The sequence below is a fragment of the Erpetoichthys calabaricus genome, chromosome 2, assembly GCF_900747795.2.
Source record: "Erpetoichthys calabaricus chromosome 2, fErpCal1.3, whole genome shotgun sequence".
Classification (NCBI taxonomy): domain Eukaryota; kingdom Metazoa; phylum Chordata; class Cladistia; order Polypteriformes; family Polypteridae; genus Erpetoichthys; species Erpetoichthys calabaricus.
In genome coordinates this window covers 249,170,768-249,189,389 of record NC_041395.2, presented here as the reverse complement: position 1 = coordinate 249,189,389, position 18,622 = coordinate 249,170,768, and the positions used below count along the sequence as shown (strand labels likewise).

At 35.5% G+C, this 18,622-nt stretch overlaps 1 protein-coding gene across 1 annotated transcript in view; it reads right to left on the bottom strand.

The window, feature by feature from the left end:
- Window positions 1-18,622, bottom strand: part of LOC114646924 (kinase non-catalytic C-lobe domain-containing protein 1) — a 130,952-nt gene that overhangs the window by 55,187 nt on the left and 57,143 nt on the right. The window contains exons 4-6 of the mRNA XM_028795328.2: window positions 15,559-15,617; window positions 479-625; window positions 47-164 (exon numbers count right to left, since the gene is read on the bottom strand). Of these exons, the coding sequence (XP_028651161.2) occupies window positions 47-164; window positions 479-625; window positions 15,559-15,617 (324 nt within the window). The remainder of the gene's footprint in view (window positions 1-46; window positions 165-478; window positions 626-15,558; window positions 15,618-18,622) is intronic.

Below are 18,622 nucleotides of genomic sequence, written 5' to 3'. Positions count from 1 at the left end.
TGAATATTAATGATTTTTTATATGTCACAATAAAGACTTCGTTTACCTTGAAATGCACAAACTGATTCTATTGATAATACTTTCCTTCCAATAGAAGAAAGTTTGCGACAAACAACAGCAGATGGTACACACTTCAACTTTTCTTTGCTGATGCTAATAACACTCTGTGGTACAGAAAAACAATTCAGCAATCAGAAACATACTTTATTTCACTGTTTCTCTTATACATATTATTTCAGGTCCAAGATGAAATTTTATTCAAAGTGCCTTTTTTTTTTCAAAAAAAAAAAAAAGATAAAAGAATTCCAAAAAGTGATTAGAAATGTTAGGCATTAATGTGCATACCAGTCATGATATTAATGTTATGGTATTAAAACATGAAAAAAACAGAAACTTAAAAAAAAGAAAATGAAATACATAATTTGTATCAGGCTACTGTATATTTTGTTCACCCATCCACTTTTTCCAAATACGGTACCTCTATATTTGGTCTGTCTTCTGGATATTCTTGCTGCATTTTTTCTAAAACCATCTTCAGTTCTTCACTTAATTGTGGTTCCAGTTCAGGCTCAATCACGTAGTTAATAGCTGCTGTGAGGGTTGCAGCCAGTGAGTAAACGTGTGCCTATTATAAAAATAAGAGCTTTATTAATGATCACTGGGGTGACAGAATTATTGCGTTCTTTCACTAGTTCATTGTTTCTTTAGGTTACCTCATCTTTACTGGTTAATTCTTGACATTTAAAGTAATCTTCTAAATATAAAATAAGCAGAATTTCTCTATTCAATTAGAACTGTCTATTGTTGTCAGCTATAATGTATTAGAATTTTAGCAACTTCTGCTGCTGTTTCCATCTATTTTTCAAATGCCTTATAGAAGTCCCAACTAAACACCTTATAAAAGACAGCTTGTGTGGCTACAACTTGCCATCGCACAAGAAACAAGTAAAATAAGGAACACAACAGTAAAGTCGAGCAATTAACCAATTTTTGTTTTATATAGCACCTTCAATAACATGTAGTAATGTGATGAATTATATTTTGATCATCAATCTAATGGAAATTAGACAAGGTAAAACAAAAAATAAAAAAAAAACCAAGGTGGGAATGTTATTCACAAGACTGAGGTAAAAGTCAGAGCAAGCTTTACCATGATCACTCACACTGAATGGAATCAATAATGTAGTGGGGTGCTTGTTTGCTGTCCTCTGTCATCAACTGGTCATATCCCACTTATAACACTCATTTAATTCTGAATATAAGCCCTAATAATAATATAAAATCTTTGTAAAGAAATAGTAATACTATCGCATTCAAAGCCAAGTCTTTCAGGAATGTAAATCAAGATAAACATATTTTCAAAGTCATATGATGGAAATGGCATAAAAAGTGAACAATTAAAAAAATGTAAAAAAAACAAAACTAATAATGGAAAAGTGATTAAAATAATATTATATACACTGTTACTTTGTACATGTATTTTGATTTTACAATTCTAGTCGCTGCTTTTACCTATTGACAAATTAATTTTATTCCCAAGGTTTTCAGCCTAATGAACAAAATTACAAAAAGTTGAACATTCATACTAAATGTGCTGATTCCTCACACTTAGAGACATTTCCCAAGGCAAGAAAACAACACTGTAATTTTGTATTTTGGTGTGAATGATTTCTTAAATGATTTAGCAGGAGTGTTCTGAATGTGTAGATTGTTTTCTGTTTAAATGTTAACTTGTTTTCTTGTTGGTATTTACAGTTTACTCACAGTGCGCCTTTACTGCGCCACATGAGCAATAAATAAGGTGGCATAGATGTCATTGTAAATTTTGTAAAGCATGTGGCAAGCACAACTTCCTTGCTAGAACATTTCTCAGGCAAATAATGTTTGAAAAGGAAAATAAAATAAAGAAAAAAAATAAAGCTAAAAAGGGAGAAAAAAAAAAACTAGTAACAGCATGCCCTGTGTTAGTCTGGCACACTGTCTAAAGTTGTTTGCTGCCCGGTTCCCATTGCTCCAGCATATCCGTCAGTCCCCCATGACACCAATTTGGACTGAGCAGGCTGAAAAAAGGTTTTGTTGGATCAACAAAAAGCTAAGAGAAAGAAGACAAAAAAATCCAGTGCTTGTATTTACATAAACAGTAATTTTAATGAGCTTTCCTACTTAAATGTCTGCAACTCAGAAAAAAAAAATGATATAACAACCAAAAAAATGTTACTTTTATTTATTTTTTTCTTGCTGGCTACACTGTAACACAGCAGTGCCCATTTAGGTATGCCGAGAAATGGCTGTGCTGCTTGTCATTTAACCCATTGCACATCACTCTCCTTCATGGCTGGTTTTGAGGCCAGTTGGATGGACTGAATAAAACATACTTTGTCAGTTTGTTAAGAAAGGACCGATTAAATGTTACTGAAAAAAAATAGTGTTCTAGCTCTTTCTATTTGTTATTAATTACGTTGTCTAACAAATAAGAAGAGTAAATACAATTTTCAAAGAACATGTGAAAGCTATAACTAAAATAAATTTGAATCACAAGGTTATTATTCTTAAGCTTTCACTGTGGCACAAAAATCAAAATGTTGTGTTTTTAAATTTCTTCAGATTTTTTCTGAGTGGAGTTAACTTCCCCAATTTGTAACTAATATACAGAAGTTTTTTGATTTTTGCAACTTATCTTCAGGCTGTTAACTTACAACAGAATGTTATTTTGCATTTTGGAATGTTAATGGCAGCTTACAGCACAGAGTTCCACATAAGGACTATTTGTCTTCATTCCTGCATCCAGGAAAATAAAGCTGTGATTTTAAAGATTTGCAGATGTCTGATCCACTTTAAATCAGATACAATTACCACACACCACAACATATATCTGAATTTGTTGGCCTTTGACAAAACATTTTCAAACATAAAATTATAAATTTACTGAAAAAGAAAACAAAAATAATAGAAATTATTATATTAATTAAAAATGTATAAACACATTTTCAGACAATTAGCATAGTCATTTAACATGACAGTATTATAAAAGATATTGTTGTGTTTTAAAACTTTTAAGAGAGCACACAAACACTTTAGCTTGTTGTTTTTATATTAAGTGATAAAAAAAACTAAATAGTACTCTGTAATTCTGTTTCTCTCAGTTTTGTTTGTGATGTGTTTTGTACCATAAGATCAAAGGTTTAGAGCTTTGCATAAGCTATACATACAGCAGTGTGTAAATCAGCTTCAAAGACATGAATCCTGTATACGCATCAGTGACAGCCAGTATAAAGATCCACACCTGCTTCTGAATGAAAAAATGCACAGATAAATGTGCAGTTGTTAATTCTGATTTTTTTTATTTCATTATGATATTTCTGTCTACTATGACCATATTTCAGGGGCTTCTAGTAGAGTTAGGCTGCTTTTTGGTGCAACTGATGGGTAGGCCAGCAATGATAGCATTTCTAGGCAAATGTGAACAAATCAAGGTTGATAGATAGATAGATAGATAGATAGATAGATAGATAGATAGATAGATAGATAGATAGATAGATAGATAGATAGATAGATAGATAGATAGATAGATAGATAGATAGATAGATAGATAGATAGATAGATAGATAGATAGATAGATAGATAGATAGATAGAGTACTTTATTTGTCCCAATGGACAAATATATTCATCTTTACTTTGCTACAAGATAAAATGTGCATATATCAATGCAGGATGTGATAAGGCATGTAAGTATATTTTATGACCACACTGTTATTGATGAAAATCAAATACATTTTTTTTGGAGTTTTAGATTTAGCAGTTATTCTTATAAGAAAGGCTAAAGGAACACTACATACAAATATAAGATGACTATTTATTGTAGTCTGGATTTATTTTTGACATAAATAAAAGATGACAATTACCATAGTCTGGATTGTTTTGACATAAATTTCCTCAGGTCTTTACTTTAAATTTTGAATTTTCTTAATCAGCTTAGTTTGTAGCACAGTATTCATAAAGCATAACATTGATTTTCAAACATAAATTTTATTTACCCCTATTTGTCAGTGAAGTTGAAAATCAGAATTTCACATAAACTATTATCTTTCAGAAAAATTGGCTTAGCATTATATATCCATCCATCCATCCATTTTCCAACCTGCTGAATCCGAACACAGGGTCACGGGGGTCTGCTGGAGCCAATCCCAGCCAACACAGAGCACAAGGCAGGAACCAATCCCAGGCAGGGTGCCAACCCACCGCAGAGCATTATATATACATACCATTAATATTAACCAAATGATGTTGATGATCTAACAGTTAAAGATATAAAAAACTTTAATGTAGAAAGAAATAGAGCCAGTTAAATCAGGTAAACATCAGTGTGTTTCAGTTAATTCTAAAATGGACTAGAGCAACGATTGTTATCCTGTCAATGGCTGTCTGTCAGACATGCTGTCCTCCTCCACAGATCTCCTCTGGGCCATTCTTTCATGTTTTTTGCACAAATGATTGTTGCAGTAAATTTGAATACAGGTTCGTCTAAGAATCTGCTGGTGACTCAGTGATCGTTAGCCTACCAAATGAGAATAAAACCTAGTCATAGTCCAGTGGGAGATGAATTTTGAAACGATGTGATGAGACTTTTCTATAGCTAAACATTACAAAAACTAAGGAACTTATGAATGATTTCAGAAGAAACAACATTCACCCACAAGAAAGAATTATCAAAGACAAGGCAGTGAAGACTTTTGACAGTTATAAATATCTAGGGACAATCATAAAATCAAGTGTAATTTTTAAGGAAAATACAGAGCCAACTGCAAAAAGAGACAACAACACCTCTACTTTCTAAGGAAGCTGAGTGTTTTTAAAGTGAGTCCAACCATTATGTCACTCTTTTATAAATCTTGTGTTGTCTTTACTTATATTCTGCTGGCCTGTTTTGGAAATTTTAATATCAACAACAAAAACAGAATAAAGTAAATTGTAAATTGGAACAGAAAATAACAATAATTCATTTCACAGACCTGTTTAAGGAGCAAGTGTTATAGAAAGCAGAGCTTATTTTGTCAGACAGGACTCATCCGCAACAATCTCAATTTCGGTTGTTGCCATTAGGTCACAGTTTCAAAGATCCGAGGATAAAAAACAACCAGTTCAAATACACTCACTCCACCTGCTTTTAATGTTCTACAGTATATAAGGTCAATTTTAATAAACATCTTCAATCATAGGGTGAACATTTAGTATTTGCATCAATTATCAGTCAAGTCTAAGTGTTGGTTTAATTTTTATGTATAATATGTTCGATCTAATGTTTCACATTAAGTATTATGTTCATTGCTATATCTTATTTATTTTTACTAGGTTTATATTTAATGGCGGTGTTCTTGATGATGTGTTTTTAATGTTCCGTCATGTTCTCTATCTGTTAAACCTGCTGACAAACCCAATTTCCCTCTTAAGACAATAAAATTTAATTTAATTGTTTTTTTTTTCACAGGTACTGAATTTAGTCTGAATTAAATCACTCTTTATTTCCTTTTTTTCTTAATTTCAAGTGTGGTTCACTAATCTTATAACCTGTGACTTCTATTTATACTGCAGATGACAGAATTTTATCAATATGATAAGAACATTAGTTGATAATATTCTATGTTACCTCTTAAAACCTTATATAAACTGATTTGCTGAAAATGTTTAGAATGCTTTAACAGAAATGATATACAGTGTATATGTTATTTGTAGATATCTGCCATCTCCACAACTGTTTTAATTTAAATACTATCTGCACATCATATTATTTTGTTACAATTAATTTTATTAAGATTTGATTAAAAGTCAGTCACATGCAAATCCAAAATAAAATTTCAAGGAAAAGTGCATAAACAGTAAGGGCTGAGGCTAATAAATTTCCCCTGTATGTGGGAAGGAATATCCAAAATCTGGAATGGGTAGAGGCCAGGCACAAAGCCAGATAATAAAGCTAAATGCAAAGCTTTCCTGTTTGTCAAGATTAGCCGGAACATAACAAAAATACATTTTCTAGAGATAAAAACTTGGTGCTGAGTCACCTGAATTTATGAAGTGAATAGTAGACCAAAACAAAGGGAAGAGCTTGTGGAGCTAGAAAAATTAATAGGCCCAGGGGCCCTAACTTTAGCCTGAGAAGGTGGTTATGCGGTTGCCCTACAGTATGTGTATCTAGTGAGAATCTGCCAACTTTTACTGAGCCCTAAACAGTCTGGAAAACAAAATACAGAAAGACAAAATAGACATAAAAAAGAAGATAATCAAACAAAGGTGATCAAAACACACATAGTAGCTAAAGCTACTCAGACAAAGAAAGTTAAAATGACAAAGTGTGGTTCGCAGAAGTTGATTGATTTTATTGTAGGGGAATATAATCAACATGTCCTTGTGACCATGCCTCCCACTATATAATGTTGTATTAGCTTTTATGGATCACTGGAAAAATATAATATTACTACTGAAGCAATGGAAAAATGGAAAAGAAAAAAATATAATAATATACAGTACAACATAAAAGTGAGCTCAGCCTGTTGACATGCTTTATACTTTTCCTCTTTAAAGCTTTTCCACACATCAACTCATTCTTTATTTTTCTTTCACTAGAGTTGATTTTCTTCAGTTCTTTTAACCACTAGAAGTGTCTTTTTCTCAGCACGAGATGTTTCTTTTCTTCTTCAAAAAAAAAACAATTTCCTTATATACTACACTGAACTCTTATTCCTTTTGTTCTTTTCTTTTCCAAATATGTGTTTTTTTCTTAGTGTTCTTAGTACTAAAATTTCCAATCTCTTCTTTTCCTGAATTCTAAAGTTTTCTTTTCCAAAAATATTACGTTTTCTTCCAGTGCAAGCCTCACTGACGTAAAGCTTTTTTCCTTAATGTTTTCCCTTTGCAGCCTTCAGATTATTCAAGGTCCTCTATCATTTTCTCCAAACCAAGAAACATTTCTCATTTAACTATAAATTGCACAACCAACAGAGACGTAGTAAAGTATTCCCTTTCTGCCAATAAGCATGGTTCTGATGAGTGAGCACCACTCACCAAGTACATTATAACAAATGTGACAGCACTAGAAACCTTCCTGCTTGTAGCTATGAAACGTACAGTGCTAACTTCCCAGGAGCCCACTGACATTATCAGTACACAATTTCACAAGTAATAAAATGAAAGCAAAAGAGATAATAGACTAAATTAATGCCAAAAATAAGCAAACAAAATTACAAAAAATTCATCAAATACTTCAAGAATCATACGCTGAATTTTACACTGAATTTTTTTTTCTTTCCTTTGATTTGACTGGAATTTCTTTTTATTAATCTTTTGTTAAGTTACAAAATAATAGGTAAACAAAAATGTCCTCTTATAACAGAGTAATTATCAGTTGTTTTAAATATGGATCTAAAATGCCTGCAACTTGTCACTTCAAATGATGCAAGTATGAACAGATGAAATGAAATGTAATGGGTTGGACCACATCTTGTGTAGTGATTATTAATTGATATTGATAAAAGGGCGTAAGGAGAAAAAGTTTGCCGTGCTTTCTGTAAAATGAATAATAATGTAGACTGTTCTACTATTGGGACTTAATGAGGACAAGGTATACTTAAAAATATATGTCTAAATATCTTAAACCCTAAAGTCTTAAAGGGGTCTTCATTTTTTTAGTTAACGAAAGAATGAATGCAGTTTATACCCTGCAATTGACTGGTGTCTCATTCAGGGTTCCTTCATGATTTATGTTCATTGCTGCAGGGCATAGGACAAAGTGACAGCATTGTCCCATTTCACTACAGTTTCAGTGCCCAGAATGCTTTCCCTGCCAAAAGAACAGACGTGACAGATATTCAGAACGCCAGTTGTTCCTCCCACCCTGTATTCTAAAATGACTGAACTATTCTGCAGGTCTATCAACATCTGGCCAGCTTGCATTCTGAATTGCATGTGATCACCAGAGGTGTTAATTAAAGTTCAGCTGACATGTCTGCAAACAGAAGAGACATCCTAAATGACATTTATGCTAAGCTGTAACCACAAGTTGAACTCTTGTTATTCTGATGGACATTTTCATTTACCCATTAGCAGGCATGGGCCTATCACTGGCATTGGACAGTGATCCAAACAGCTCAGATACACTAAACTGGTATTATGACTTGGTTTAAATATTTGTCTCATGTTTTTCTTTATTCTTTTTGATGTTATGTTTCCCATTAGGGCCTTTTTATCATGTAGATTTAATTTCACTCTTTATTTTACTTTCTGTTAAAACAATTTTTCTTTTGACAAAACAATTCTTGTGACATCATTTAGATTTTTCTCTCTAGGTAACAATTGCTAAGATGTGGGTTTTGGTTTCTTTGACATGCCTCCTGAAAGTTGTGTCACATATCATTAGCACAATGGTATTTAAGCCAGCAACATGCTAGGCTCTTGGTTATAGCTTGTGGATTCTCAAAGAAGAAAATTATCAAATGTGATACTTTGATCTTTGGCTATGGTTTATAGCTTCTGGTTATTATATCTTGAGATCTGGTTAACATTTTGCTTACATTTGATCTCCAGGTTTTTGACTAACATTTACATCCTGACTCTTATATTTATTGCCCTTGTGACCTGCCATTTATTTCATCACTTGCCAGAACAACTGGCTGTAACAACACAGCTTGTGGGGTGTAGCAGAGGTGATGCTTTCATTTATTTGAACATTTCAATTTTAAAATCAATTTCTATGTAAAACAAACAAATCTGCAATAAGGCTTTCAAATTTGCCAAATATTAGTGATTCAAATACTCATATCAAATATAAGTGTATGTTTGAATATATTCAAACACTGTTTAAATAATCTGGCTGCTGCACATATATTATACATCGATCAGCCACAACATTAAAACCTCCTGCTTAATATTTTGTAGGTCCCACTCATGCTGCCAAAACAGCTTTAACCAAACTAGTCATGGACTCTATCCCATGTGTCCTATGATATCTGACACCAAGACATTAGCAACAGATCCTTTAAGCCCTGTAAATTGCGAGATGAGGTCGCCATGGATCTCACTTGTTTTCCCATAATATCCCACATATGCGTGATCTGTTTGAGATCTGGGGAATATGGAAGATAAGTAAAAGCATTAAACTCTTTGTCATGTTTCGCAAACCATTCCCAAAGAATATATGTAGTGTGGCAGGGCTCATTATCCTGCTGAAAGAGGCCACTGCCATCAGGGAATATCATTGTCATGAAGGGGTGTACATGGACTGAAACAATATTTAGGTAGGTGGTACATGTCAAAGATAACATCTGCATGAATGCCATGACACAAGGTTTCCCAGCAGAATATTGTCCAGGGCATCACACTGCCTTTTTCCCATAGTGCATTCTACTGCCATCTCTTCGCCAGGTAAACAACACACATGCACCCAGCTATCCACATGATCTAAAAGCAAACATGATCAGGTCACTTTCTTTCATGTGCCATAGTCCATGAAACTCATGGGCTCATTGTAGGCATGTATGGTGGCAGACAGAGAGGTCAACATGAGCACTATGACCGGTCTGTGGCTACGCATCTCCACACGCAGCAAGCTGCAATGCTGTCTGTGTTCTGACAACTCTCTCATGGCCAGAATTACACTTTTTAGCAATTTGTGCTACAGTAGCTTTATGCTGTGGGATCAGACCAGGCAGGCAAGCTTTCACTCCCCACATGTATCTGTGAGCCTTGAGTACCCAAAACCCTATCATCGATTCACGAGTTGTCCTTACTTGGACCACTTTTTGATAGGTACTAACCACTAAACATCTCACAAAACCTGTTGTTTTGAAAATGTTCTGACCCAGTTGTTTTGCCTTCACAATTTGACCCTTGTCATAGTTGCTCAGATCTTTATGCTTGCCCATTTTTCCTGCTTCCAGTACATTACCTATAAGAACTGACTGTTCATTTACTGTCTAATATATCCCAGCCCTTAAAAAGGTCCATTGTAACAAGATAATCAATGTTTTCACTTCTCAGTGGTTTTAATGTTGTGGCTGATTGGTGTATGTGCTTCTCTCATTTCCTATTAATATGCTTATCTTTTTGATTACGGCACGTCTGACTTGTGCAGTTTCTTTAACAGGATGCGAAAACTGCAGCCGTCAAGTATATATGACACTGGACAACACAGCAATTCACAGCAATTCTCTGCATGCACAAAGTGACAGGATCAAAGAGAGAGTGGAATGAGACACAGCTTGAATGAAATAAATCAAAACAAAATTGCTTGTAATGGCTCAACCATGTTAAATGCAATAAAAAAATAAAAAAACAGCAACAGGTGGACAAAACAACAAATTAGGTTGATTAGGTTGAATAGCACATGTCTAATGAACACACTGAAAAATAGTGTACTCACATAGTTTTTTTTGTGTATTTTTTTTTTAAATTTTAGTAAGGACCTGGCATTGAGAGTTAGGGAATAGATTAAAAACTATAGCCAAAAACAATCTGAGATAAAATACCAAAAAAGGGCAATAAATAAACAAACAAATAAACACATAAGGCCAAAATGTTTTTCAAAAAATTCAAAGCAATAGTCTGAGAAGCCAAAGGTGTCAGCCAAAACTCCCCTATCAAAAAATATGGACGAGACACATACACAAAAATTTTTTCATCCATCCATTTTCCAACCTGCTATATCCAAACACAGGGTCACGGGGGTTTGCTGGAGACAATCCCAGCCAATACAGGGCACAAGGCAGGAAACAAACCCCAGGCAGGGTGCCAGCCCACCACTGACAAAATTTTTTTGATTTATATAAAAGCTGGGATACCTGTGCATGTGTGCCGCCATCTTATATAGGTGGGGAAAGATGACTCACTATGTCAAATGATATCTCCAGTCATGTGACCGGCAACTTGCATAATGACCACAAGCAACATATCCACTGCCATTCACTGTGATGGTTTTTTGTCCCTGTGACCATAAACCTGGACTGGATTCATTCAGAGTTGGAAAATGTGTGTTGTAAAATTGTGGGTAAATACAATTGTGATTGTCAGCACAGGGAAAGCATTCAGCTGCTTTTAAACTGATTTCAGGAGAGGTTTTTATTTATATGGGCAAAAATACAGCACAGACATAACAGAGACTGCCTCCTGAGAAGAGCAGAGGATCACCTATGATTCCAGTATCTTCAAGCCTTCAATGACGTGCTTCATTTGAGTGCTGCTGTTTCAAATAGTGTTTACTAAATTGCTTTCACCTTTCTGATGGTGAGAAAAACAATGCAAAGCTTTTTGTAATTCACTCAGTTATACTACTGTCAATAGTAAAGTAATCAGCACTCTCAGCAGTCTGTGGGATCTCATATACCAAGACAATTTAGCTAGTTCACAGCACATCATGTGGCATACCCTGAATACCATTCTACAAAAAAAATCCTTTGCTGAAAAAGTAATCAGGTTTATATCTAAACTATACATGACTTTTATCCTTTAAATGATTCATCTGTCCAGGTAAAATCTGCGAATCTCTGTCTTTCCCAATCTTGTAAAAATACACCATTAGTGTAGGCTTTATGGCAGAACAAGAACATGACAAGGACACAATGCTCTCTGCACACTGATCTGCTTCTTCCAAAAACAGTATTGTTTTATATTTGACATATCGTAACTTTTTGAATTATTTTAGGAAAATAAATTTCAACAATACACTTTATAGGGATTTATAGGGATGAGGCTGAAATCTATTGTTGACTTTTAGTTTCTACTTTACGTACCATCACTTAATTTAATTGTTAAGAATAAAATATGCTCTTGAAATTTCCTCTTTTCAAGAAGAAAACTGCAGCTCTATATTACATATTTTTTATTTTTCTTCGCTGGAATATATAGAATGTGAACTATAATGCATATGGTAATAAGCTGCAGCTCCAGCCATTTTGTCCACTTCTGATATTGGTAATTAGTGTAAAGTTTCTTTCAGACAAAACAGAAAAACTGGAAAAAAACATTCATGCATCACAACCAAAACACAAATATGATTTTACAGCAGATTGGTGTGCCTCTGAGGCTATGGATCTGGGCTGGTATCTGAAAGGTTGCCGGTTCAAAACCTGTCACTGCCAGAAAGGATCCTAATCCATTGGACCTTTGAGCCCTTAACCTGAAAATTACTAGCGTGGCGCTGTACAATGGCTGACCCTCACCTCTGACCTTCAAAAGTCATGCGAAAAGAAAATATCCCCTTGAGGATTAAAAAAGTATGTCAATTCAAAATAAAAAAAACAATAAATACTGTTGATTGACCAGTAAATACATTTGTTTACTTCTTAATATTTGGCTTCAACCTTATAGTATGTTAGAGAACAACAAATTGCTAAAACTAACTTTGACTGTACTTTTTTACTATATTGAGCAAGAAAAATTTACAAACAAAAAAAATCACAATATAGCATATTATTTCCGTTTGATTTAAATAAAGCAACAGGAAAACTAACTAAACAATTGATAAATAAATATTAATTATTATAACTAGGGGGCTCTGCTCGCTTCGCTCGCCCACCCCCGGGTTTGGTTTACCAGATATACAATGGGAATTGTTACATATGCATTTTTTTCACTTTTACTTTAAAACTTTTGTAAAAACAATACTTCTCACAAAAACAATACTGGACATGGTTAAATCTCTTTCTCGCAGTACGTATAACGCTGCTAGCGTTGTAAAGGGGGGGGCGGCTGAACGCACACTAAAGAGATCCAGTCGGATCATGTTGTCTTGCTGCTGCTGCTGATGGCGAGCTGCCTGTTATGTTTGTAGCGCTGCGCGTTGATCATTTAAAAGCCTGTACAGCAGCTGTCCTTTTGCCACTTCGTGTCTCTTTTGCTCACGTTGTGAAGGGGGAGCTGAACGCACGCTAAGCAGTTGTAGTCGGATCATCTGCTGGCATCCAACTGCTGCTGCTGGCAAGCTGCATGTTCTGTTTGTCGTTGTTTTAAGAGCTAAGAGCATATGATGTCTGACTACCAAAAGCATTCCAACAACTGCTTAGTTAGATGTCTGTGAACTTGTTTTAAATGTTGTTTCACTGCATTGTCTCGCGTGACGTTACAGTGTATCTCACGGGACATCAAATTGCAATCTCTTGACACCAAGTCTCATGTTTAAGGTCCCCGTGAGACGCTCCATGGCCAATCTCTTTCATCTTGCTGGTCTTTTAAGTGTCTTCTGAGAAGATCATGTTTCGTCTCCCTGGTCTCCCTTCCACCAAGATTTTGTTTTATAATAGAGAGATAATTTAATATTTACACTATGACAACTTGTAGGAAATTGGAATGGAAGAACTAAAGAATTTTAGCAGCCTGTGCTCTAGAGTTGTACACGTCTCTTTATAGATCCAGGCAAGTCTTAATTTCATCACTATAGACCACAAGATGGTCTTGTACGCAGTTTGAAGTTTGTCCTCACAGTCATGATGCACATGAAAGCTTACAAGATCTGTTTATCCATTTTGTAATTTGCTTATGAAGTTCAGAAATTCACTTTCGTATTTTGCTTATCCAGTTCAGATATTGGAAAGAACAATTTATCAGTGCCTGACTATAGGTGTAATTTCCATCTGGAGACAGATATTTTTATTATTACTTACTATTTGGCTGACAACTTTGTCCAAGGTGACTTACAACATTTGAGATACAAAATTGATACTTATTTTGTTTTTTTGTCACTGGAGCACAGAAAGGTGGAGTGACTTTCTCACTGTCATGTTCTGGGCTGAAACTTGGTGTCCTAGTGCTTTTTCTGTATTAGACACCATTTTGAGAGAAAGACAGGTTGGGGTGTGAGATATGTTTTAAGATGGGGTTTGTGGATCTTACAATGTGAATTTGTGCCCAGGTGAGGACTGGGCAGACTGGCAACAAGTGTAGAATAAAATTAGGGTGGGGATGACTCTCTGGTTGTGGTAAATAATAAACTGGGATGCAAGACTTGAGAAAAATCAGAGTGTGATTGTATGATGTGGATTTATGGCATACAGTGTAAATGGCCAAGGACTGGACACTCTATTAGTAGAGGCAGAATAAGATTTGGATTGGATTTATGCTATGGATGTGTTGTACGACAAACAGAAGTCCACATTATTGGAAGAGTATGGAGGTGGGGGTGGTGTGAACATTATGGTGTAGGTTTTGGCAGAATGGGGAACTGGGCAATTTGGCAGATGATTTGGCAATTTAGAGACAAGTATAGTATAAAATCTATAGGGCAAGTTATGGGAAAAATAAGGGGACTGTGGATGTCATGGACTTAAGTTTAAGTAGAAATGGGAAAGCTCGCATCAGATTGGGCAGCATGATGGAAAGGGTACAATACATTTCATCCTGGATTTGCTCTAGGGGTCTGGTATTAGACAGGCCAAGATGTGCACTGACACTATGATGAGGACCAATAGAGCATTTGGAATAACCAGATGGATAGATAGATATGAAAGGCAGTATATAATAAATAGATTTGAAAGGTATTATATAATAGATAGATGTGAAAGGCACTATATAATAGATAAGTGCTGGCTCAGTTTGTCCCCTCAAAAGCTGTGCACCCAAATATTTTTAAACAGCTGCCACTGGTGTGTAGTAAAGGACAGGATGAAAGATAAGAGGAAATAAAGGGCTAACACAAGTAAACATCTTCAAATATCTTAGCTTATTGTATAGATAATGAAGTTATATCATAGTGTTATATACTCGGGGAGATGTACAATCAAACTTTGGCTGGTATAGCTGGCCTTGCAAAGCGTCAAGGGCACTAGGAAAAAAGTTTGTCTAAGCTGGCCGCACGGCGAATTCCCTGGAAACTATTTGGTGAAGTACACCACAGGCGCACATAGCATATTCGCTACGAAAGTGCTTTGGCAAATTTCCCCGATCAACAATATTCATAAGTTGTAATGAAACATGAAGACCACTTACCACAAGCAGCAAGAAAATAAAAAGAGTCGCAATTTAATTGTTCCGTGGTTGTAATAAACAGACTACTAGGCTATACCATTAAAGGCACAAAAGTGCTGTGAATTTTTCATCAGTTGCTACAATGCAATAGCACATAAAATATGATATTTTTGCCAACAATTTAATTTCTTTTTAATGTAAATACAATTTAGATTGTAGTGAAACTTGTCAGCTGAGTAAGAATACATGAGCTAGACAACAGAGCAGGCACTGGTGCACAGTCTTGAGAAGGACTATGATAGTAACGGAAAGACCACAGATGGACACCAATGTGTAGAGAGACAGAGGATGATATGAGAAATTATGGACAGGCAGGTGATGCTATGGAAGCAACATACTACAGGGATTATTGTTTAGATGCCACCTTATGTGACTCTAACTGCAGGAGCATATAAATCAAGAAAGCATTCAATATATTTAAATGCACTCTCACAAGTTTATAAGTTTTTCATATTTTCAATGTTGTTTACAGCCACTTGCCTAAGTTTTTAAAGTACAACAAGGCTCTGGTAAATAACAATAAAATTCAGGTAAAAAGGATTAGTTATTCTTACTTCAAATGTGTTTCCTGTTCTGTCGAATTCTGGAGGCACAAATGCACCCTCTGGATCATCTGTAAATTGTAGCAACATAAAGACAAATACAACATAAGAATAATTAATATAACAAAGAAACATTCTCAGACATCCTTAGTCTAGTTCAGGGTTTCAGGGAGGCATAATCTATCCTGGCAGCATCAGAATCAAAGCAGGTCCCAGTCCAGGATGAGAAACCAGTGAATCACAGGACCTATTCATGCCTAAATTCATATAGTTTGCTTCAATACAATTTCAGAAATAAGTATTAATTTTTAATACATCACTACAACATCTTGTATCACCCCAGTCCCAAAGGTATCACGTCCTAGTGAGCTGAATGACTTTCGGCCTGTTGCTCTGACATCACATGTGATGAAGACCATGGAGAGGCTGCTGCTTCACCACCTTAGGCCACAGGTTCAACACGCCCTTGACCCTCTGCAGTTTGCATATCAGGAGAAGGTGGGAGCGGAGGATGCCATCATCTATATGCTACACCGATCCCTCTCTCACTTGGACAGAGGCAGTGGTGCTGTAAGAATTATGTTTCTAGACTTCTCTAGCGCCTTCAACACAATCCAACCTCTGCTCCTTAGGGACAAGCTGACAGAGATGGGATTAGATTCATACCTAGTGGCATGGATCGTGGACTATCTTAAAGCCTATATACATCGGACTTCCAATACAACTCGGAGTCCTGCCACGTGCAAAAGTTCGCTGATGACACTGCTATCGTGGGCTGCATCAGGAATGGGCAGGAGGAGGAATATAGGAACCTAATCAAGGACTTTGTTAAATGGTGCGACTCAAACCACCTACACCTGAACACCAGCAAAACCAAGGAGCTGGTGGTGGATTTTAGGAGGCCCAGACCCCTCATAGACCCCGTGATCATCAAAGGTGACTGTGTGTAGATGGTGCAGACCTATAAATATCTGGGAGTGCAGCTGGATGATAAATTAGACTGGACTGCCAATACTGATGCGCTGTGCAAGAAAGGACAGAGCCGGTTATACTTCCTTAGAAGGCTGGCGTCCTTCAACATCTGCAATAAGATGCTGCAGATGTTCTATCAGACAGTTGTGGCGAGCGTCCTCTTCTACGCAGTGGTGTGCTGGGGAGGCAGCATTAAGAGGAAAGACACCTCACGCCTGGACAAACTGGTGAGGAAGGCAAGCTCTATTGTTGGCATGGAGCTGGACAGTTTAACATCTGTGGCAGAGCGAAGGGCGCTCAGCAGGCTCCTATCAATTATGGAGAATCCACTGCATCCACTTAATAGTATCATCTCCAGACAGAAGAGCAGCTTCAGCGACAGACTGCTGTCACTGTCCTGCTCCACTGACAGATTGAGGAGATCGTTCCTCCCCCAAACTATGCGACTCTTTAATTCCACCCGGGGGGGGTAAACGTTAACATTTAACATTATACATAGTTATTGTCTGTTTTTTCACCTGCATTATTATCATTCTTTAATTTAATATTATTTATTGTATTAGTATGCTGCTGCTGAAGAATGTGAATTTCCCATTGGGATTAATAAAGTATCTATCTATCTATCTATCTATCTATCTATCTATCTATCTATCTATCTATCTATCTATCTATCTATCTATCTATCTATCTATCTATCTATCTATCTATCTATCTATCTATCTACAACAGCACTGCTTAATATGATACTTCTCACAAATTAAGCACCGACCTTTAAAGCATTTGCAAAAAAAAAAAAAAAGCTTGATAGCTTTTTATATCACATTTTTCTTTCAAGGAACAGAAAATTATTAAAAGTAATGACTTATGAAAAACACATTTCAGCAATCTATAACACTTACATGTTTTAAACACCTGAATCGCTATAAGGAGCAATGCAAAAATTAACATTTTGTTTAGAAGACCATAAATAGTTAAGCTTTTCAATTGGCAAAACGGCTGCCAGATCCTTGGATGTGTTAACTGAAATTAAAAAGTTATAATTGTAATTTCAAAAAAAGTATGTTTTATTAAATAAAAAAAGAGCACACCGAAAAAAGCACAGGGGACAAAAGAGTGCTGATCAATGAGCGCCCTTTCAAATGCATGACGTGCGGCGACAAATGCATTCAGCTAACAAAGGTCACGGCACCGTGCAATTTGAAGTGCCAGAAGCAAAACTTGCAAAACACCATACATAAGTGGAAAGACACACTTAACACTTAACTGTACTGAGTAACATATAGTTTATAGCACCAGGATAAATTTCAAATTTTCTTAGAACTTTGAGTGCACATTCAAAAATAGCATTGTTTGATATGACAGTAACAATCTGTCATTTTCTTTTCACTAGGGCTTGACTTAAAGGTTTAACACAGGTATTTCAAATGTTGTGATCCTGTGGACAATTAGGGAAATAACCTACTAAAATAGAATACAAGGCTTATGCTGAATTCATCATTTTCATAGATACATGGAATATCCATAGACATTTGGATTAAGTTCCCAGACTGTGTGGTTGACAGTAGAACTTTATGGACCTTCAAAACTCGACTTGATGTTATTTTGGAAGAATTAAGTGGATAGGAATGGCAAATTTGATTGGGCAGAATGGCCTGTTCTCATCTACAATTGTTCTAATGCTTTAATTTTACATAACAAATACAAAATATTATGTACAAAAAAAACTCAAATTAATTCTTGGTAATAATTAATACCAGATTTTGTACATTTTATCAAACACAACAGTTCAGCATTTGAATACCTGGGCCATTGATCTAATTTTCCATAAAATTTAACACAATCCATTTTTAATAATAATGCAGCTTTATCTCCACATAATTGTTTCTCTGCTGATGTCATTGTTTAGAGGTTTTGTGTTTAGCCCTTTGCAGTAGATTCAGAATTTAATAGAACTTTTTCTCAATTTCAGAAATATAGAATTATGACAGTATACAGCAGATTAAAAAAACTGACACGCTATGTCTTTTGGCGTTTTCACATAAAATGTGGCCACAAACACATTAGTCTAAAGTCATCCATTTGTTTAATCGAACTGCAGCAGTTA